Here is a 23,274-nt window from a genome sequence, read left to right on the forward strand (position 1 = left end):
GGAGACATTGGTGCTTTATCGGTAACCTTTTAACAGCTAATTCGACCAACCTTATGAGAATCAATGCAATCGATTATTGGTCCCGCTAAGGTCGTAACCGTATCGTAGCCAACCAATTGGGTTCTGGTTTACCGTCGTAACGATAAACAGTCATTTGTCATTGGTGCCGTATGTCGTATCGCTGTATCCGTATCCCTAACGTAATCAGCTGTTTATTGTTACGACGGTAAACCAAAACCCAATTGGTTGGCTACGATACGGTTACGACCTTAGAGGCACCAATAATCGATTGCATTGATTCTCATAAGGTTGGTCGAATCAGCTGTTATAAGGTTACCGATACGGTTACCGATAAAGCACCAATGTCTCCAGCTTACGGCACCAATGACTCCGGCTTAAGGAAGTTTAATTTGGCTTTAAATCTCTATCCATCTTATTCACGTTTCATTGGAACACGAGGTTACCTGCCCAAATTTTCACTCCAGTTAAAAAGCGACTCTGCTCCAACATTATTTGACAAAAAGAAGTTTCGCGATAAGAATTTGGACACCATTTTTCCATAAAATATTTGATTTCTTTTGAAAAAGTGGACATAATATAGCTTTGCAAACAACAAAAGGAATATTTTTTATATAAAAACATACAAAATCAAGTCCAATATATCCTCTTACTGTGAAAAATTAACAAAAAAAGTTTTTGCAAAAATGGCCATGCCTAATTTGTCCGCTACAGATTTGGAAAAGCTGAAGTTGTTCATTAATTTCGTAACTGAAAACCCAACGGTGCTCAACTTGCCGCAGTTGCAATTTGTAAAAGATTTTGTTGAAAAATTTGGAGGCAAAGTCCCTGCAGGTGAATTCAAGATGCCCGCTGGTGGTGCAGGAGGGTAAGTAACATATTTTACAGACATATGAATATAAGAAGCCCAAGTTTTGTATGTAAGTACATATGTATACTTATATTTGGTAATAGTCTAGTTGAGGGGTCGACTGCTAATACGCTACCAAAAATATCGAGAGAGGTGTCAAACGACGCGTCTTGAAATCAGTATTAATAATCCGAAGGCGAAAAATAAAAATATTAACGCTCTCAAAAGATATTAACGAAAAAACGAAAAAAGACCCGCGGGTGCCTCCGAAACCGGGGTCGGATCCATAGTATTTTTGCGCAGAACACCTTTCGGCGTTGGCGGCCTACGGCCGCGCTTATAAAAAATAACCGTGGGCTACGCCATGCCACGTCCGGGTGTGTGGTTTAACCGTGGCTACCGCCACGGTGATGCACAATTTTTGTTGTGGGTACGAACACAACAACAACCACATGGAAATCGCCAACTTCAACTGTAAATATCTCCGGACAGAGACGCGTCTTTTGACACCTCTCGATATTTTTGGTAGCGTATTAGCAGTCGACCCCTCAACTAGACTATTACCTTATATTTTTTTCTAATTTATAGAAAATGCCCATTCGGTGGAAATGCAAGCGCTGGAAGCGATAGTACAACTGGTATGAATGTCGATGAATCAGATGAGTCAGATTTGGAACAATCGGAGGCAGAATCGGAAGTTGAATTGGATATGGAAGGTAAGAATCCAATAGGAACATTGATAGATGAGTGTATGTATATCTGTACAAAAGTATAGTTACGGGAATAGGTTATGTACAAGGTGAGATGTTTTTCTGCTTTTGGTTAAGTTGGAGATAAGATCATGTATTAAGTAGTTAGCTTTGCGGTTTCGATACAGAGGCGTGTCAGGAAAATTATAGGAATGCTTTGTTTGTTAAATTTAAGTAATAAAACTTTGTTTTAGATTATTTACTCAATTTTTGTATGATATATTATTTATCAAGTTATATGCCTGACACGGCTCTTGTATACGCACTTTTGCTTTCAGCTGAAACATTTTCCAAGCGGAAAAAAAGGAAAAAGGCAACGGCTTGGAACACGCCCACTACAGCAACAGCAGAGGACAATTTTGTGGATACCAGCGCTGTATATCTTGAAGAATCTAAAGTATTCAGTAAAAAACAAGCAAAAAGGATAAAAACTGAACATACCGACGGCGACGTAGATTATAAATGCCCGGTGGAGGCTGTTTATGGTACTGATACAGATGATCCTGAAGAAGATGGTGATGATGGTGATTTTGGCGATTATGATGAAGATGATGATATGGGCACAGATGATCCAATTAACCCAATTGCCTCAGTCGCCATGAAGTATGAAATGGAAAGCGATGTTGAAAATGATGATTTTCGTGATGAAAATTACAAAAATGATGATGAAGAGAATAAGGATAAAAAAGAAACCGATGTAGAGGAAAAAGAAGACAGCGATAGCAGTGAATCATCAGATCATCAAAGGCCTTTGAGAAGAATAACACGAAATGTTAGAAGATCTATGCGCGTCAAAAAGGGCAAGAAACCGAGAAAAAAGAGCAAAAATTACTTCAAAGAACTAACATGGGGAGGAACCAAAAAGAAAGCCAAGCATCCAAAACCTGTGGGTTGTATTGGGAAATGCAAAAAGCAATGCGAGAAAATCGATCAAGAACAAAGAAAGAAATTATGTAAAGAATTTTGGGCTTTGAATTTTGTAGAACGCAAAAACTATTTGTTAAAATGCGTAGAACGTAAGCCCCTTGGCAAGATGAGGCGTATCAATCATAAAAAGAAGCCACGTAAACATACAAATCATTATATTATGCCGACCAGTGATGGCGAACGTGTACGGGTATGTTTAGATTTTTTCCAAAAAACTCTACTGGTCAGTGGTTATTTAGTGAAAAATGCGCTAGAAAACGATGATGGTACAGGTAATTATACAGGTGTTGATTTACGTGGAGGCAGCGGCGAAGGCCGACGTAATAAAATTAAGCAAGAAATGGAAAGGCGTGTGAATTCTCTGGATGAATCCAATAATAAGGACGAAAAAACTGTCACAAAATTGAGCAAAAAAGAACAACAAGAAGAAAACAGTGGAGATGCAGCGCCTGAATCACAAAAAGTTATTAGCGCCACGCCGGGCATAAATGAGATTGCAGAAAACGAAACTATTCGCTTGACTACAATTGAAAGCATAAAGACTGCAGCGGAAGAGGCGGAAGCAGAAATTGCTACGGCACAACCGAAGCCTCCACCAAAAACAATTAAGATACTGAATCCAGTAGCAGAAGTTGGAGTCACAGTTAGTGCTGTAGAACATGCCAAGAAGCAAGCGTGGCCTGAGCGTTCGGCAAATGCAAAACCAAAGAAAAAATATTATAGACCCTCTAGACAACCGAGAATTCGTACACCACAGCCAGTAAATTGTCCAGAGGTACATTGTAAATTTAAGTGCAATACTAAATTCACAGAAGAACAAAGGCAGGCACTGTGTGCAGCTTTCTGGCGCTTGGACTTTAAGAGACGCAAGGATTTTGTATTGTCTCGTGTTGAGATACACGAAAATACCAGTATGACAGCACCTGAGTATCGCAAGACAGATCGTGTACGTACATTTACAAATCGTTACTTCTTACGCGGAGAACGAGGTGAAAATGTACGCGTTTGTCAACGTTTCTTCAATGCTACGCTTTGTGTTGGATGCCATTTTCTAGCCAATGCACAAAGGAATATCGATAAACAAACGGGTGCTTATGCTGGTGAAGATTTACGTGGTAAACGAACTCTACCTAAAAATAAAATTCCTGATGAACTAATTGTCGGTGTACATGAGCATATAAACAGTTATCCAACATGGGTTCCACACAAAAACTATAAAACACGTTATTTGCATAGCTCACTAAATATAAAGAAAATGCATGTTGAATATAAGGAAGATTGTGAGCGTCAAAATAAAACAGCCGTTAGTGAAAGTTTCTTTCGTAGAATATTTCATCAAGACTTTAAATTGGCATTTTTAAAAGCCCAATCAAAACATGCTCATAAGGTTAGTTCGCAGAGGAAATTGAATGATTCCAATAGTACAGTTATTCATGCTGAGAGTACATTACTAACAGCAGCCCCAACTTCCAGCGCTGCTGCGCCTGTCAAAGAAAAGAAGATAAATCCAAATATTTCCTGCTTCACTGGTGAAGAAGGCGGTTTTTGGTCACAGCTCACACCAAATGCTACAGAAACGATGCGTTTTTTGCAACAGCGTTATGCACCACAACCTACAACCGCAGCACCAGTTATAATGTCAACTGGATATGTGCAACAACAGCAGGAACAGCTACAACAGTCAGTTCAACACCAACAACAACCACAACAGCAACAACAACAGCAACAACTTGTACAACAACAACTTTCCCAATTACAACAGCAACACCTTTCCCAACTACAACAACACCAACACCTTTCCCAAATACAACAACAGCAGCCACATCATCCTCAAACAACACAAAGCCACACTAGTCAACGTCAAACATCAGCCACATCTGCAGCGCAGTCAGCGCAAACAACACAACTACATCCCACAACTGTTTATCAATTTCCACAAATAATCGGTTACGTTCATCAACCGCATATTATGAATGCTGCTTATGATCAGAGCGAGCAGCGCGCACAAAATTTTCATTTGCTTTAAAACTAAAATTTTACTTACATATATATAATATTTAGTTTATGTAAAGAAATATTTACATACTATATGATTAATAATGTATAGTGCAGGAAATTGTTTCCAAATAGCTTATAGAAAAAATGTTGTTTACATTGCACTTCATTTAAAATATGTAGCTTATAGTTGCTTAACATGAGTAGGTTTTCTAATCGATTTCTTAATATTCAACCATCATTTGCTCTGTGATTTTGCTTGACTGTAAAATAATCGACCAAAAATGCTACTCATGTACAAAGGCGTTTAGGGAAAAAATTAAGCAGGTTCATAATTACATTTCGCAAAGGGACAATTATTCCTTGATTAAAATGTCATATTTTACCAGAGATTCGCAAATTTAAGCACTCCATACATACACTTCTTTGCGAACGTGAACACGACTTGTGCCTGCCACACATGTGAAGATCGAATTTTTTTTTACCACGGCAAACTTCGACATGAATTCCATATATATACCAATTTTAAACCCGTAGAATCCCTATTTTTCCAATATGCCTAGATGTTTTACCCTATTGAAGAACTGAAAAACTTGTAACATATTGATTATGAACAAAACATAATACTTGCACCGTTGAACTCAAAAATAAACACTACTGGCCCAAAACCCCACTGCGAGTTCAAATTTAAAGTCAATTCAACCTTGCCATATAGGGCAGCTACATGATATGTGGTAGCACATAATTGCTTAAGCAGTCAAAACGGAAAGTGTTTAAGCGACTTAAACTATGAGTTTTTTTCTTTCGTTTGTTTCATAAGCGCTGAAGTTCTCATCCGGCTTATGAAATATTCTAAAGACATAGTTTTAGTTTTAATTTAAAATGGAAGTTCTTCGAGTAGAAGATGGGGTGCCAATACCTCCACATCACATTTTGAAAGGGGTCTTCAAATAGAAGATGAGGTGGCTCATTAGAGCGAAACCTCATAGTTCCCTATGCTCGCCCAAATTAAATAAATAGAGGTTTTTCTAGTAGAAAAATGGGGTGCCAATACCTCAGAGCCCCCTGCTCGCGTCCATATCAAATTTTTAAAGGGGTCTTCAAATAGAAGATGAGGTGGCTCATTAGAGCGAAACCTCAGAGTTCCCTATGCTCGCCCCAAATTAAATAAATAAAGGTGTACCGATGCTTTGCATCGTCCCGTGTTTTAAATTCACCATAAACTAAATGAACGTAAAATACAGTCCATTAAACTAATAATTTATAAAATAATAAATTTAAAAAATGCTTGGGTTGCAGTAGGCTTTGAACGCGCAACCCCAAACGTTTGATCGGGTACGTCAACCACTGTGCCACGACTCATACGCCTACAAGCACATCAAATTACTCTCTTATAACTCAAATTAAACTGCTCGCCCTTAACTGCCCCACGCTTAGCTATGGTCCTTCGAGCCGGAAGACCGGCTCCTATGGAATTACAACTAGACGACTAAGCCGTCTAGGGCGGGGGGCATGTTTAAGCGACTTAAACTATTAGTTTTTTCTTTCGTTTGTTTCATAAGCGCTGAAATTCTCATCCGGCTTATGAAATATTCTAAAGACATAGTTTTAGTTTTTAATTTAAAATGGAGGTTCTTCGAGTAGAAGATGGGGTGCCAATACCTCAGAGCCCAGTGCTCGCCTCCACATCACATTTTGAAATGGGTCTTCAAATAGAAGATGAGGTGGCTCATTAGAGCGAAACCTCAGAGTTCCCTATGCTGGCCCAAATTAAATAAATAGAGGTTTTTCTAGTAGAAAATGGGGTGCCAATACCTTAGAGCCCCCTGCTCGCCGCCATATCACATTTTTAAAGGGGTCTTCAAATAAAAGATGAGGTGGCTCATTAGAGCGAAACCTCAGAGTTCCCTATGCTCGCCCCAAATTAAATAAATAAAGGTGTACCAATGCTTTGCATCGTCCCGTGTTTTAAATACACCATAAACTAAATGAACATAAAATACAGTCCATTAAACTAATAATTTATAAAATAATAAATTTAAAAAATTCTTGGTTGCAGTGGGCTTTGAACCCGCAACCCCAAACGTTTGAGTCGGGTACGTCAACTACTGTGCCACGACTCATACGCCTACAAGCACATCAAATTACTCTCCTATAACTCAAATGAAACTGTTCGCCCTTAACTGCCCCACGCTTAGCTAGAAAGATTAAACTGATTTTGCTGTCTGGGCGGTCGCTTTAGAGTATATATTTTGACGAGCGTCGGGAAGACAGCGACTACTGGTTGTTGTTGTATTAACGATAAAGACACTCCCCGAAGGCTTCACGGTAATCGCTGATATTTCGAACTAATATAAAATTGCAAATACACCACGAAGATTCTCTGCGTTAAACAGATGCGCTTGTGGGCGGGCATGGATAATGCTTCGCCATTTCCTTCATTGGGAACAGTTATTAGGTTCTTTTAGAAATGTTTATCGGAATTTGGGGATTGAGATACAGTATCTTTAAACACGTTTTAGGTTTCTTTTACAATCCTACACAATAGGTTAATTTAAGGGCCTGTTTCTCTTAATTCGGTTCCTCGGTTTTGTGCATTACTAGTATTAATAATAACAACAACATCGATTGGATTTTTGATCACTTTATATTTCTAAAACTGCTATATGTTTGTACAGAAATAAAATTTTTTTTCTTAAATAAATATAATATTACGACATTTTATTACAAATCATAAAATTGTTCTTATTCAGCAAAATGATCAAATTTCACTGTTTACTGAAAGCTTTGTATAAGATCTGAAAACTGCCTAACGGAAAACAATATTATGTAACACGATACGAAAATTTAACCATATCCTATCGACCTATCCTAATAGAAAGGTCGCAACGTTTGTTTGTTTTTATGTTTGGTTTTACTGGTCTGTAAATAATTAAATATTATATTAATTTGAAAGGTCGTAACTTAAAAGTTTTGTTAAGAAAGACGTATCTCAGGCATTTTGTTAATAAGGCTGTATCGGATAGATAGAGATACGGAATTTTAACAGAATATCTGAGATACGTTCTTTAAGCAAAACTGAGTTTGTATTTCTTTATACTTGTATTGCGTATTTGTTCAAGTGCTGACTGCTGAGTGGAATAACACCCTGTCCAAGTTGCCCTATCTCAAAATTTGTTGCCTAACCAATCCAGTTTATATCAAAATGTATTAAATATAGGACGTGTTTGAAAGAAATTTTGAGATAAAGGTTTCTTCAACGGAAACAGAGTTACTTAATGCAGAAAGTCCGAATTCGAACATTTTTGAATTGACTTACACAATTGTTTTCCTGAAGTGACAAACATTCGCTTTTAGAGTATGACTTCTTGGGTTTGCATCTGCTGTCTACATATTTACTTGTCATGAACTCAGGGACGGATTTGAAATCAAATAAGCCCAAGATTTCGGACATTGTTACGAATACAGTTTCTTTGTTCTCAAAATTGTTTATTATGTCTTCCATCATTGTAATATTTTGTATGGCCTAAAAGGCCGCGGTTAAATAAAGTACAAAAAAGCAGAGGCTGAAAGGCGTTAGTGCAAAGAGTTTGAGATTCTAGCCACCAGAAATAACGCCCGCGCAAATTTTACCAAAAATCCGGCGAAAGACATAAGTTTTAAGGTAGGGGTAAACTCCTGTAAAAACGAAAACTGCGATCAGGTAACTGATCTCCAGAGTGTGCTTAGATTATGGAGGGACCACTTATCTGTACTCCTAAATGGAGATAGCGATGAAACACCCTGGGAAGTTCATGGAATCGAGCCCGTAATCGACGGTAATGGAATAATGGCTTCCCCACCCGACTATGACAAAGTAAGAATATCGATAACCAGGGGCCGAATCGTAACATACGATCCGTGATCGAATGCCGATTTCAAAATCACAATAGCTCCGAAATGGTGTATCGGATTAATGAAATATGTGAACTAGGGACAACGGGTACTCACTACATCTGTAATATATTATTTTTTTTTTAATTGGATAGCCTAATTTTGGTCGCTTGAGTAAAAATAGTCTTCGATCCGTCATCGTATGTTACGATTCCATAGCTGATTAAAGAACAACAAGGAAGCGGGCGCTGATGGATTGCCTGCGGAGCTATTCAAATAAGGCAGCGAGGAGTTGGTAGGGCAAATGCATTAGCTTCTATGCGAAATATGATCAAACGAGTGTATGTCCGACAATTGAAATGTAAGTGTTCTTTCCCCAGTATACAAAAAGGGGAATCCTGCAAACTGGACCTCTCCTAAACGTTCGAGACTAAACGAGCTTTCAAACCCCCTATCGTGCGATTTCTTTTATTTCAATCTGGAGAAAATTATACTAGCTGCAAAATCTAACCGCTTTGAAAAAATAATATGGGTTTGATGGTGAATGAGGACAAAGCGAAGTACCTGCTGTTACCAGACAAAAAGTCAGCGCATTTTCGCCCTGGCAATCACGCCACTGTTGGAATCCATAACTTTGAAATAGTGAAATACTTCGCTTATTTGGAAATCAGCATATACAAACATCAGCTTTGAAATCAGAGAAGACACACTCTTGCCAATAAATGCTACTTTGAACTAGGTAGACAGTGGAAAATTAAAGTCCTCTCTTGATAAACAAAAATCATGCTGTACAAGTCACTTATCGTACCCGTCTTTCTGCACCATAAGCATGGACCATGACAACATCAGATGGGGCGGCTCTGGGAGTGTTCGAGAGAAAAGTTCTTCGAAAGATTTATGGGCCTCTACGCGCTGGCGACGGCGAGTACCGAAGAAGACTTAATGATGAGCTGTACGAGCTTTATGCAGACTCCAAAATAGTCCAGCGAATTAAAGATGGCTAGGCCATGGTATGCGAATGAATGATGATGCGCTCCGGCCAAAAAAGTTTTCTTATCGGAACCTGCCTATGGTAGAAGAGAAGGAGGCGTCCCCCGCTCCTAACCTAAAAGTAAAAACAAAAACAAAAAACAAAAAGTCCAAAAAGTACAATTTCCGAAAAAATAACCTTTTTTTTATTTTTATTTCGTAACTTTTTGCGCACATAAAAGTTTCCGTTTGAAAGCTCTAAATCCTCGGTCCCTAAAAGGCAAGTGTTCGTGATGTGGGTGACCCTTTCCCGAGTAATGCTATTGATTTGATATGACGATGTCAAATCTTAGAGGTAATCCCACCTCTGCTTCCGTTACAAATATGGGTCCACCAGATCGTCTTCAGATAAATATATGTACAAATGGGAGTGATTTTTTGTCCTATAAATGTTTTCCTCGATCTAAGAGCTGGCATGGAAAATTTGAATGAGTTTCAGAAAGGTAAATGATTTCTGATAGGGTAGCATTTTAGTTATGGAAACTATTTTGAGAGTCAACACTCTCAGAAGTGGGGTAATCAATTTATTAATAGTTACAATTTTAAAAATTTCTCCCTTGTTTGCACTGTTTAATGATACTGAGCTGGTTATTTTTCTGAAACAAGTTCCTTTTTTGGAGCCGTTCTTTCTTTTGTAATCGGTTACGTTATAAAGCTTCAATTTGGTAAAACCGGTAACTTTCTTGCAAACGGTTTCCTTTTCAGAACTGGTTATTTATTGGAACCGGTTACATTTTCCGAAACGGCTACTTTTTTGAAATTGGAGTATTGAAAAAGTTATAGAACCAGTTCTTTTTCTGAAACTGGTTATTTTGATGTAACCGGTTTCTTTTTGGATCTGTTTATTTTATGGAAACCGGTTTCTTTATTTGGAATCGGTTACATTTTTGAACCGAATACTTTTATAAAACTGGCTACTTTGTTGCAACGGATATTTTCATAGAACCGGTATATTTTTTAGAACCGTTATTTATTTTCAACCAGGTACACGTAGAAGGATTTCTGTAAGCACTCTGATGAGATCCGGCACCTGCCCACGCAGCCATGCCGAATAAACACAGAATCGGTAAATATCTTTGCTACATCGCGCCCTATCATGCATGCGATGTGTGCGCACATGACACCAACCATATATTCAATTGTAATGTAGAATGTAGAAATCGCTCTTTTTACTCAATACAGGACGTCTACTATAAGCATATATTTTAAAAAGGCTATGTAGTGGTAGCAAAAATGTAATTAACTGTAACAACTTTGCAGTATATACATTAGGGTGGGTCGATTTGTATGGATGAAAGTGTAGGCACACAATTATTTGTGCAATATCCAAAATTAATTTTATTAATTAAAGTTTTTAAGATTTACATGAATATATGTATAAGTTTAATAAAATGAAAATAAATGTATTGAAGGCGTGGTGTATGACACGTTCGTTGTCCAAGTATTAACTTCTTCTTCTTTCGTTTTGTATCCATCTGTTTGACAGTTGGGGTAGCGTTGCCAGTTGGTGTGGTATTGGCAAAGTTGCCGTCGCTCACAGTCGGCTTTCCTGACCATTCGTAGCGCCCTCGCTCGAAATGCTGGTTTCGTTGTCACTGATGTCATCAAGATCATCAGGTGGTAACTGACACCATGGTCGTATTTGATCAGATGCAAAGACGGATGTATAGTGGCGTTGTGTTCTTTCAGCATGAGGGAGATCTTCTATCACGTAGCGGTCATTTGGTAATACCTTGCTAACAATGAGAGGACCTTTGTATCGAGGTTCCAGCTTACGTGATGTACCCGTGCTCATCGGTTCATTCGTGGTAAGCACTAGATCACCTTCGTTATACGTCTTCGGCCTGGAGTGCTGCGAGTCGTACAGTGCTTTTGCGTGTGCTCGAATGTCGTCGATGCGATTAGCTACATCTCGTAGCTGCTGTAATTCGGTATCGGTCATCATGTCATTGGAATCATCTTGGAGCGCTTGGATGAGCTGGTTGTGCAGGATATCTCGTGGCGTATACCCATAGAGTAACTGGAATGGAGCACAACCGGTAGTCTTGTTGGGCATGGTGTTGATGCACCAATGGATCCGGCGTAGATCGTCGTCCCATCGTTTTTCATTTTCGGTTGTCGGTAATAGCATGGATAGTATAATGCGATTCATTCGTTCGGCGTGACCATTTGCACGTGGAGTACGCACGGCGTTGAGAACATGTTTGACGTTGTTGTCGTTGCAAAACTTCTGGAACGTTTTTGACGTGAAAGCCGTTCCGCGATCGGAGATGATACGTTCAGGCATTCCTAAGTAGCTCGTTACTTCTAATAACACCTGGATTACGTGATTTGTTGCTGTGTTCTTTACTGCGCGTTTTATGGTAAATTTCGTGAATGAGTTGACAATGGTCAATATGTGCTCGTTGCGTTTGGAACTTTTCGGAAACGGACCTAAATGGTCGACGTGAATTGTATTGAATGGTATCGGCTTAACGTTGTCGTAATGGTACTGGCCTTCTCGTCGTCCACCTGGTGTTTTGTTCAGAGCGCATCCGACGCAGGATTTGATGTAGCTCTTCACGTAATTACGCATGCGAGGAAACCAAAACATATTGAGAATGCGCTTTATCGTTTTATCGACGCCCATGTGACCTGCTTTGTCGTGGCATTCATGTAACACCACATGTCGTATTTGCTTCGGGACTACCCATAGAAGTTTGTCGTTGTACTTCCTGTATAGACGTCCTAACTCGATCACATAATCCGAGTGTTCTGGATTTGTACCATTCCTCATCTCGTCGACGATGTTCTTGAGTTTATCATCTTGCAATTGGATGCTGAATAACCAATCCGGCTTGTCGATGATTGTTTTAGCAATTTTGAGATCAGCGGTTTCCATCTCGTGGGCGCATTCATATGGCATACGGCTAAGTGCATCCACATGTTCCATACGGGAACCTGGTCGGTGAATGATCTCAACGTCGAATTCCTGGATTCTCAACCACCATCGGGCTATACATGGTATCAGTTCTCGTTTTTCCATTGTAGTCCGCAGAGCGTTACAATCAGTAATGACTCAAATCTTCTTTCCATATACGTAATACTTGAATCTTTCCAATGATTCCACGACCGCCAAAGCTTCCAGCTCATAACTGTGGAAACGCTTCTCGTTATCTGTAGTGGATCGACTAAAGTATGCAATCGGCTGGAGTTGCCCCTTCTCGGCTTGCATTAGGACGCTTGCAAGGCCAATGGAACTGGCGTCCGTATGTAGTTCGTGATCAGCATCGATGCGGTAGCTCACCATTGTTGGTTTTGAGATGAGCATATGTTTCAATTTGCTGATTCTTGTTGTTCTCCCCATATGAATTTTGTATTCTTGCGTAGTAACTGACGTAACGGTTCAGATATGATGGAATATCCGGCGATAAACTTGCGAAAATAGCCGCTAAGACCTAAGAATTTGCGTACTTCGGTGACGTTTCGTGGTGGCGGAAAGTTGGCTATTGCATTTGTCTTAACTTCTCCTGGACTGATGCCTGTAGGATGTAGTTGATGTCCTAAGAATGTGATGGTTTGTTTGAACAATTCACACTTATTGACGTTTAGTGTGAGTCCACATGATCGTAACACTTGAAGTGTTCGGGAAAGTTTATCGTACATTTCTTCGAAAGAGTTGCTGCCAATCACAATGTCGTCCATGTAGTGAAGCATGTCGCCTTTCTTCACTCGTTTTTGTATTTCGGCCATGAGTCGATTAAAAATTGCTGGTGCGTTCTTAATCCCAAACGGCATACGTTTGAACTCATACAATCCGTCAGTGGTAATAAATGTGGTGAATTTTTGACTATCGGGTGCCATTGCGATTTGGTAGTAGCCACTATTCAGATCGAGCGACGAAAAATAACGAAAACGTTTGGCTTCTTGCAGCCTTTCTTCGATATTTGGGACCGGAAAGTTCTCCTTTTTCGTTAACTTGTTGATGCGTCGGTAATCGATACATAATCGATCACTTCCATTTTTCTTTTTCACGAGTACGACTGGGCTAGCATACTCGGATGTGGATTTCGTGATGATGTCATGTTCTAATAGCTCGTCGATCATACTATTGACGATGCCTCTTTTCGGCTCTGGAATGCGATATGGAGGTTGGGATACAATCTGACCGTTCTCCAGTTCGATACTCGCTTGGACCACATCGGTTCTGCCGATGCCGCTTAACCCGTTAGAGAAAACATCTTCATAACTCGTCAAAAGATTTTGCATTTTAACTTGCTTTGCTCAGTTGGAACTCTGAAATTAGACAAAAGTTTGACAATTTTACATTCGGATATTACCAAATCTGCTGTAGCTCGTTTATTCCCGAAAATAGTTCGACCATCCTCAATCTTCATTGTAACGTTGGCGTTGACAATGACGTCTTGTCCTAAAAGTATTTCTTCCTGCAGTAGCTCGTCGTCAGCGATGTAAACTTCAGCTTTTATGACAGCTGTATCGATGATTATGTTTATGACCATAGACTCGTGGAGCATTCGTGTTCCTCCACAAATACCTTTTACTTGCATGCAACACTTTTTACGTTTTGCATTTATACGATTTGCCACTGAGTTACGTATGATACTGCACTGGCTACCAGTATCGATAAAAGCGATATACAGAAGCGTTTGTATGTAAATTATTTTGTGGAAACATCCATCGAGATTATTTGCCCCAAGTCGTCTTGTAGCTGCCGTCGTTTTCTCGCAATTTCCTCCATTTGGATGTACTTTGTTGCACGTTGTACAGCGATGACGTTTCTGTGGTAGTGGACATTTGGTAGAGAAATGCCCCGGTTCGTTGCAGTTGTAGCATTTCAGCTGCGGTTTCGTCTCGTTTCCTTTCTCTGCAGCGTACAATTTTGTTTTTGCTTCATCTCGCTTGATTACTTGATTTGCATGCGGCTCACTAGCCTCGCCACGATTAATGAAATAATCCTCGATTGTATCGCGCATGTGCTTCGTCGTTGCAAACTTCATTGCTGCTATACTGTGCTGGAGCTCACCTAGCGTATCTGATGATTGCTGCTTCACTAAGCTTGTACCGAATACCTAATGCTGATATACGGAAACAATATTCCTTCACGGTTTCTTTTGGTCGTCGTGTCGCATTAGCCATGGCAAAGTGAATTTCGCCATCGTCTTTCACTGAGCCAAACTCGCATTGCAAAGCGTTGGCAAAATCGTTCCCTGTCCTGTCCGACCCAAAAATGTCCGCTAAAAACGTTGGCGATAATAGTTTTTTGAAAAAAAAAATACATAAAAGCTTTATAATCAAATCAAAATTTTTTTAAAATCGCGGGTTCGAATCGAGCTCAAGGCCTAACAATAATTTTTTATCATTATTATTGTTATGATAAATTTTTCCTAAATGAAAAAATTTTTAAATTAGAATAGAAGAAAGAAAATTTTTTTTTTTATTTTAGGTCATAAAAAAACCCTTAAAAATCAAAGTCGAAAAAATAAAAAAAAATTAATTTTTTTCGGCATGCTTGGTGGAAATTTTTTTCGACCCCCCCTAATGTACATATATAAGAGCATGGGTATATAATGTAATGTATTCTTGGTGGAATACTATTGAAAAACCACCATTTTCATACATGGGATGCTATGAGCGTCAACTGCTATTAGGTATACAACAGTGTACACTTTCACCACACGAACTTAGTTTGTCTTACTTGTTTTACATTACATTCGCCGTGTACCGTCTTCGTTTCGTTTCAGGTGTTATTGAAGCAGATACAGATGCCGATCAACCTATGGGAGATTCGAATAAAATACCAACCGAAGAGGAAATCGAACAATCTAGCGATTTGCGTTCACAAGCCGCTGCTGCCTATTCGGAACAAAAATTTGAGGAGGCCATCGATTTCTACACCAAAGCTATAGAATTAAATCCTGGCAATGCACTATTTCATGCTAAACGTGGACAGGCATTCCTTAAACTTAAAAAACCCAATGCCTGTATACGTGATTGTGACAAAGCTTTAGAATTGAATTGTGATTCAGCGGCAGCTTATAAGTTCCGTGGACGTGCTCATCGTTTATTAGGAAATTGGGAAAGTGCTGCTAAAGATTTGCGTCAAGCATGCAAATTAGATTTCGATGAAGAAGCTGACGAATGGTTACGTGAAGTAACACCGAATGCTAAAAAAATTGAACAACATCGTATCAAACAGGAACGTAAACGAGCCGAACGCGAAAGTAAGAAGGCACAACGTAGAGCGCGTGCACATGCCAAGGAACGCCAACAACAGCAGCAGCAACAACAACAACAACAGAGTAGCGGTGGTGCAGCAAAAGGCTTTAATCCAGAATTTTTATCGGCTCTCAATGATAAGGAGTTCCAAGAGATACTTACCGATATCGCTAAAAATCCAGCAAATATTGAGAAACACAAAAATAATCCGAAATTCGCCAAATTACAAAGCATGGCCAAACAATTGGGTATGGATAATGTATTTAATATGTTTGGCGGCTTGGGTGGCGCTGCTGCTGGTTTTGGTGCTGGTGCCGGTGCTGCAGCTGGAGCTGATGCAGAAGCTGATGCAGCGTCATCTGATATTCCCAAAACGGAGCCTAAAAAACGTGAATACGTTGATGATGGCTTGGATTAAAATATAAACAAGTTTGTCTTCAATTGCCGTCGCATACTTGTTTTCGAAATTACATTATATAATATACTTTGCTTGAAATTTAGCACATGCATTAGATTCGAGTAAAATGAACACGGAATATTTGCGAGGTTATTGAAATGAATGTTTTAACTTATAACATGATTTGTTTGTGGCTTAAGAAATGTACTGAAGAAAAGAAAAACAAAAACATATTCTAATTTTTAAAAATACATACTTATATGCTACCTCGTTATTTTTATACTGCCCAACAAAATTTGATAAACGTCCTGAAATCAGCTTCTAGTTTTTAAAAGTTTTGCGTGCTGAGTTTCATACTCGGTATTAGTATTTACCATAAGATTTGACTTTCAAAATATTCAATCTCGTTCGTCTCGACGACTTTTGCAATAAAAATTCGGTTTGTAGCGTAAAATAAAGGTATGTTTTATGACAAAGTGTCCTAACATTCCAAATCAAACAGCATAGACAAATTTTACTTCCCGACCACCGACTACCGTTGTTTATTAAAGTACGAAATTGGCTAGTCGCCCTGACAATTTTTTCGATTTTGTTCAGTATGTTGGAATAATTCTAAATTAAACAAAAAAATAAGAAGATTGTTATGTAATTCGTTTGGATGGTTTGTCATTGCGTAAAAAATAAGTGAAACTGTTATTTTGGAACTTGGATTCCTGTTTTCATGGGTTAACTTTGTGTGTGTTACTTATGTTGAACCTAACCGTTCGGTAATTTTCGCTTTAAATATTTTGAAGACCAGAGTTAATACAGTAGCGGCCGTTTTTATTCTCTTATCTATACTATAAACATATTTTGTTCACAAAAAATGTCGAACAGATATTGAGAAAACGAAGCTAAAACTGATACCGGCAAATAAATTCAGCAAACCAAACATTTTAAAAATCTTAACTGTTTACAGAATTTAACAAATGTTGGGCTATGTTTTTTATGCATACGAAATTCTAAAATCAATGAAATTGTGGATTCACTTTTTTCGTTTGTTAGTATTTCCATTTATTCAAAACATCTAAACGTTTTTTTTTAATATTTGTGAGCTGAATTTTTGTATTTAGATACGTACCCTGCTAGACAGCTGTCAGTCATTTGAGGTATCAATTGACAGATATGGCTGATGGAAATTTACATCAGGGGGTAAAGCAAAGTTTATATCAAGTTGTTAGAGGCGACATGACAAACCTGATGTAAACATTCTGTATACGTGTATGCATACACATACATACCATGATTTTCTATAGGTATAAAACGAAAAATTTATGCGAGTGTGTTAGTGATGTTAAAAATTCTGTGAATATGTTGGAGTTTCCGTCAGCTCTGTCTATCCCTATTGTTTTGATTATTTATACTTAGATTTGTGCTAATTCAAACATATAGTCGCACTTACATTTTCTAATTGTAAGAATAAACGAAATTCCTTATTCTACATCAAAGTAATTGATTTCGTTTCCATCATTCTCAAAAGTTATTCTTTTTATAAAAGAAATCGACTGCTGAGTGGAATATCACGCTATCTCGGCCGCCGCTTCGAAAACGCCCTATATGCGAGAACGTTTGAATAACGTCCTTTTTTAGAATTTTTTTTCATATCTTAGCTCAAATAGGGCGTTTTTAAAACAAATTCTGAAATACGGCATTATTCAAAAGTTTTATGAGATAGTGCGTTTTCGAAACGGCACCCGATATATAGTGATTAGGGTGGGTCAAATTTATTGTTGAAAAGGCACATCCAGTTTCTGAATCTATGGGTCATACTGAGTAATATTGCCCATGGGACCATAGGTCTGAAATTTATTTCGAGCATCCCTAATTTTGTTAGAAAATTTTATATACAAATTTTTTCACTTGATTAGGGAGGCTCGAAATTTATTTCAGACATATGGTCCCATGGACAATATTACTCAGTATGACCCATAGATTCAGAAACTGGATGTGAACCTGAAGTTTTTTTTCCCATACAATTTGACCCGCCCTAATAGTGATATTCCACACAGCAGTCGAAATTGTAGCAATAGAATAAATTACACGATTTGTCGTCAAATTTCTCACAGTAAACTTTAAAATTAGCTACCCTTTTTATTTAGGAAGTGGCTATTCGTGCGGAAAAATTTTGTTTATCAACCAGAATGAAGTGAAATGAAGAAAAACAGCAAAAAAGAAAAAAATCGAAATTTTGTACTGGATTTTCAGGAGTTATATGGACAGCATTTTATTTATACCCATTTATTTATTTATTTATTTGTTAGTCTACAAATTTTACAATCAATCAGACTAAATATGAATTAATGAATGAACATAAATGCGGATTACAGTGTAAAATTAACAAGTATACATAGTGAGCAAAATTATATTATAAAATATGTATATACATATATTATTGAATCAGTTGTCGGGATGGACTGTGATGCCGAGCAACGGAATTGATTATCAGTGCTGTCGGAATGGACGTGATTTCGAGCAGCTGATGTATGTTTAACACACAATAGAAGGGCTGCGATGTGTGGGAGGTTGGAAAGGACGTGATTCCAAGCCACCCGCCCAAAGTAACTATTGATTATTAGTGCTGTCGGAATGGACGTGATTTCCAGCAGCTGATGTATATTAACACACAATGAGTAGGGCAGTGATGTGTGGGAGGTTGGAAAGGACGTGATTCCAAGCCACCCGCCCAAAGTAACTATTGATTATTAGTGCTGTCGGAATGGACGTGATTTCGAGCAGCTGATGTATATTTAACACACAATGAGTAGGGCTGCGATGTGTGGGAAGTTGGAAAGGACGTGATTCCAAGCCACCCGCCCAAAGTAACTGGAGCAGGTAACCGATTTAGTTTAACATGTGATTTTGAAACAGTTATGAGTTCAAGGCAGTGAGTTCAAGAGGTTCATGCATTTGAAAATTCGATCTACATGTATTTAAATATAGCGGTTGGAAATACCGAGAGGGCCTAAAAGGGACATTAAACATCACCTCGCCAAGCAGAAATGGACTATTTATCATCCCCCTTAATAGTTTTACCATAAATAAAACGCCAAGCATCTCCCTACGGCTCTGTAGTGAAGGCAGCTGTAAAAGTTTTAACCGGCTGCAATAGGGCGGTATGTTCCTTGATGGATCCCAGGGCAAATGATTTAAAGCAAAGAGCAAAAACTGCTTCTGGACCGATTCCAATTTGTCGCTATGAACCTGATAACGCGGGTTCCAGATAATGGAAGCATATTCCAATATAGGTCTTACTAACGATAAAAAAAAGAGTTTTAGTGACATAGGGGTCATTGAATTCCTTTGACCACCTTTTTACGAAAGCCAAAGTGCCTCTAGCCCTATTCACACACGATTCGATATGTAATTTGAAGTCCAGTTTAGGGTCCATTATAACGCCAAGATTAGTAAAGTTTGTGACTTGCTTAATGATATAATCGCCTATCATGTACTGATAGGTTTTAAAAGATTTCCTCGTAAAACACATAAACTTGCACTTCGGTAAATTTAGTGACATGACGTTCACGTCACACCACTCAACCAGATTATTCAGATCCAATTTTTTATTTTAAAATTTCAATTTATAATTTCATAGGGATGTTGGAAAAATAATTGATACATTTTTACTAAAATCTGCGTCTTCATGCAAATGAACTGAGCTCCAATTGCCTACGGCCGTTCATAAACTTAGAGCTCTTGTTAGAAAATTTTATATACAAATTTTTTCACTTGATTAGGGAGGCTCGAAATTTATTTCAGACATATGGTCCCATGGACAATATTACTCAGTATGACCCATAGATTCAGAAACTGGATGTGAACCTGAAGTTTTTTTTCCCATACAATTTGACCCGCCCTAATAGTGATATTCCACACAGCAGTCGAAATTGTAGCAATAGAATAAATTACACGATTTGTCGTCAAATTTCTCACAGTAAACTTTAAAATTAGCTACCCTTTTTATTTAGGAAGTGGCTATTCGTGCGGAAAAATTTTGTTTATCAACCAGAATGAAGTGAAATGAAGAAAAACAGCAAAAAAGAAAAAAATCGAAATTTTGTACTGGATTTTCAGGAGTTATATGGACAGCATTTTATTTATACCCATTTATTTATTTATTTATTTGTTAGTCTACAAATTTTACAATCAATCAGACTAAATATGAATTAATGAATGAACATAAATGCGGATTACAGTGTAAAATTAACAAGTATACATAGTGAGCAAAATTATATTATAAAATATGTATATACATATATTATTGAATCAGTTGTCGGGATGGACTGTGATGCCGAGCAACGGAATTGATTATCAGTGCTGTCGGAATGGACGTGATTTCGAGCAGCTGATGTATGTTTAACACACAATAGAAGGGCTGCGATGTGTGGGAGGTTGGAAAGGACGTGATTCCAAGCCACCCGCCCAAAGTAACTATTGATTATTAGTGCTGTCGGAATGGACGTGATTTCCAGCAGCTGATGTATATTAACACACAATGAGTAGGGCAGTGATGTGTGGGAGGTTGGAAAGGACGTGATTCCAAGCCACCCGCCCAAAGTAACTATTGATTATTAGTGCTGTCGGAATGGACGTGATTTCGAGCAGCTGATGTATATTTAACACACAATGAGTAGGGCTGCGATGTGTGGGAAGTTGGAAAGGACGTGATTCCAAGCCACCCGCCCAAAGTAACTGGAGCAGGTAACCGATTTAGTTTAACATGTGATTTTGAAACAGTTATGAGTTCAAGGCAGTGAGTTCAAGAGGTTCATGCATTTGAAAATTCGATCTACATGTATTTAAATATAGCGGTTGGAAATACCGAGAGGGCCTAAAAGGGACATTAAACATCACCTCGCCAAGCAGAAATGGACTGTTTATCATCCCCCTTAATAGTTTTACCATAAATAAAACGCCAAGCATCTCCCTACGGCTCTGTAGTGAAGGCACCTGTAAAAGTTTTAACCGGCTGCAATAGGGCGGTATGTTCCTTGATGGATCCCAGGGCAAATGATTTAAAGCAAAGAGCAAAAACTGCTTCTGGACCGATTCCAATTTGTCGCTATGAACCTGATAACGCGGGTTCCAGATAATGGAAGCATATTCCAATATAGGTCTTACTAACGATAAAAAAAGAGTTTTATTGACATAGGGGTCATTGAATTCCTTTGACCACCTTTTTACGAAAGCCAAAGTGCCTCTAGCCCTATTCACACACGATTCGATATGTAATTTGAAGTCCAGTTTAGGGTCCATTATAACGCCAAGATTAGTAAAGTTTGTGACTTGCTTAATGATATAATCGCCTATCATGTACTGATAGGTTTTAAAAGATTTCCTCGTAAAACACATAAACTTGCACTTCGGTAAATTTAGTGACATGACGTTCACGTCACACCACTCAACCAGATTATTCAGATCCAATTTTTTATTTTAAAATTTCAATTTATAATTTCATAGGGATGCTGGAAAAATAATTGATACATTTTTACTAAAATCTGCGTCTTCATGCAAATGAACTGAGCTCCAATTGCCTACGGCCGTTCATAAACTTAGAGCTCTTGTGATCAGTTAGATCTTGTACGCATAAGAACATATCGTCGGCCCATTGCCGAAGTCACGAATGTGCATATTTGATGTTTTGAGAAAAACGCGCAAGACATTGTTAAAAACAGAGATTTAATTAATAGATATTTAATTTTGTATTTTTCAACCACTATTGGAAGGTTTACTTTTGTAGACCACTAAGTAATGTTAATTGAGAAATGATTTTTTAATTTTTTTCCAAAAAAATGCACATTTCTTGTTTTTACTTTGCAAAATTTTACATATATAATATTTCGTTAAAACAAAAATGGCACATTCGTGACTTTGGCATTGTACCGACGATATGCTGTCATTCGTGGAGTTGAATTCCGTTTTTCGGGTTCCGAATCTTTTCTCAATCAACCAAACTTGCAAATGCTGCGTAATACTAGGTTTCCACCGAACACAAACTCTGTGCTTGCCAATCCTTTTATGCAAAATATCTCTTGATACCGATGCTAAAACGCATCTTTTGATACCCCTCAAGGTATTTTAAGCAGGGACGGAAAATAATAATAATTTTTTTTTGTTCTAGGTGAAAATGTTTGAGTTCTCAGGTATCCCTATAGCAATATTATGTCGAATCATGCATCGTTTTTATTTTTCGAACTTTTTCCATAAAAGTCCACATATAAAAGTAAAATCGATATTTTTATTTTTTGAGTCCGATAGTACTAGTTAAACTCGGACTTTTAAAAATAAAAGTCCGGAAATAAAAGTTAAATCCGGACTTTTTTTTTAAGGCCAAAATAAAAGTCCGGCTTGATAAAAAAATTTATTTATTTCGGATAAGCCGTTTCTTTATTATCAAGCCGGACTTTTATTTTGGCCTTAAAAAATAAAAGTCCGGATTGAACTTTTATTTCCGGACTTTTATTTTTAAAAGTCCGAGTTTAACTAGTAATAATAAGGTAATAAAAATCAGAAAATAATTTGTATCTTGATCCAAATATGTGACCCGTTCTATGAAAAGGTGGCTTATGACTGAAAAAAAATTTTTCCACTTTTTTCTGGTTTCGTTAGTTTTTGAGACGCTCTTTCACGTGGTGAAAACTAGAAAGTCCTAACTTGCTTAGAAGTGTACTAAAAATGTAGAGAAAGAAGAGCACAAATGAAAGACGATGATGCCTTTGGTTCCTACGATGCCACTTTGGTGGCTGGTGAAGCATCCTCAGATTTTTTTGATAGCATTTTTTTCGATGGGAATGGAGCCAAAATATCGGTCAGAAACTGGTTTGTGCTATGCCTTTTGGGCATGACTGTTCATAATGCAAAAAAAAAACTACTAAAAAACTGAAGAAATGCATTGTTTATATTTAACAGCTGTTTCTCATAAGCCACCTTTTCATAGGCCGGGTCACATATATTAAAAGTCCAAAATTAATAGTTTTGCAAGGAATTAAATTATAAAACGAATAACAGTTTCCGCCCCTGATTTTAAGACATGTATTGCCTATCGTACGAAACAGGCTGACACTGAGTTTGAGTTTGGTGGAAAGACTACGTTTCTCGCTCGTAAACCGTACAAACTTTAAAAGTGTAGGACATTTTTTTTTCGATTTTTAATTAGCTTCCCTGTTATATTGAAATTACATATG

The 23,274-nt window shown here is 38.0% G+C and overlaps 1 protein-coding gene across 1 annotated transcript; it reads left to right on the forward strand.

Moving 5' to 3' along the window:
- Positions 1-373: 373 nt before the first annotated feature.
- LOC137250479 (uncharacterized) lies at positions 374-7,287 on the forward strand. The gene is made up of 3 exons (XM_067783361.1): positions 374-886; positions 1,457-1,584; positions 1,896-7,287. The coding sequence occupies exons 1-3, from the start codon at positions 705-707 to the stop codon at positions 4,568-4,570; spliced, it is 2,985 nt and encodes a 994-aa protein (XP_067639462.1). The 5' UTR covers positions 374-704; the 3' UTR covers positions 4,571-7,287.
- Positions 7,288-23,274: the final 15,987 nt, after the last annotated feature.

This window comes from Eurosta solidaginis, chromosome 4 (assembly GCF_040869045.1).
Source record: "Eurosta solidaginis isolate ZX-2024a chromosome 4, ASM4086904v1, whole genome shotgun sequence".
In the NCBI taxonomy this organism is placed as follows: Eukaryota; Metazoa; Arthropoda; class Insecta; order Diptera; family Tephritidae; genus Eurosta; species Eurosta solidaginis.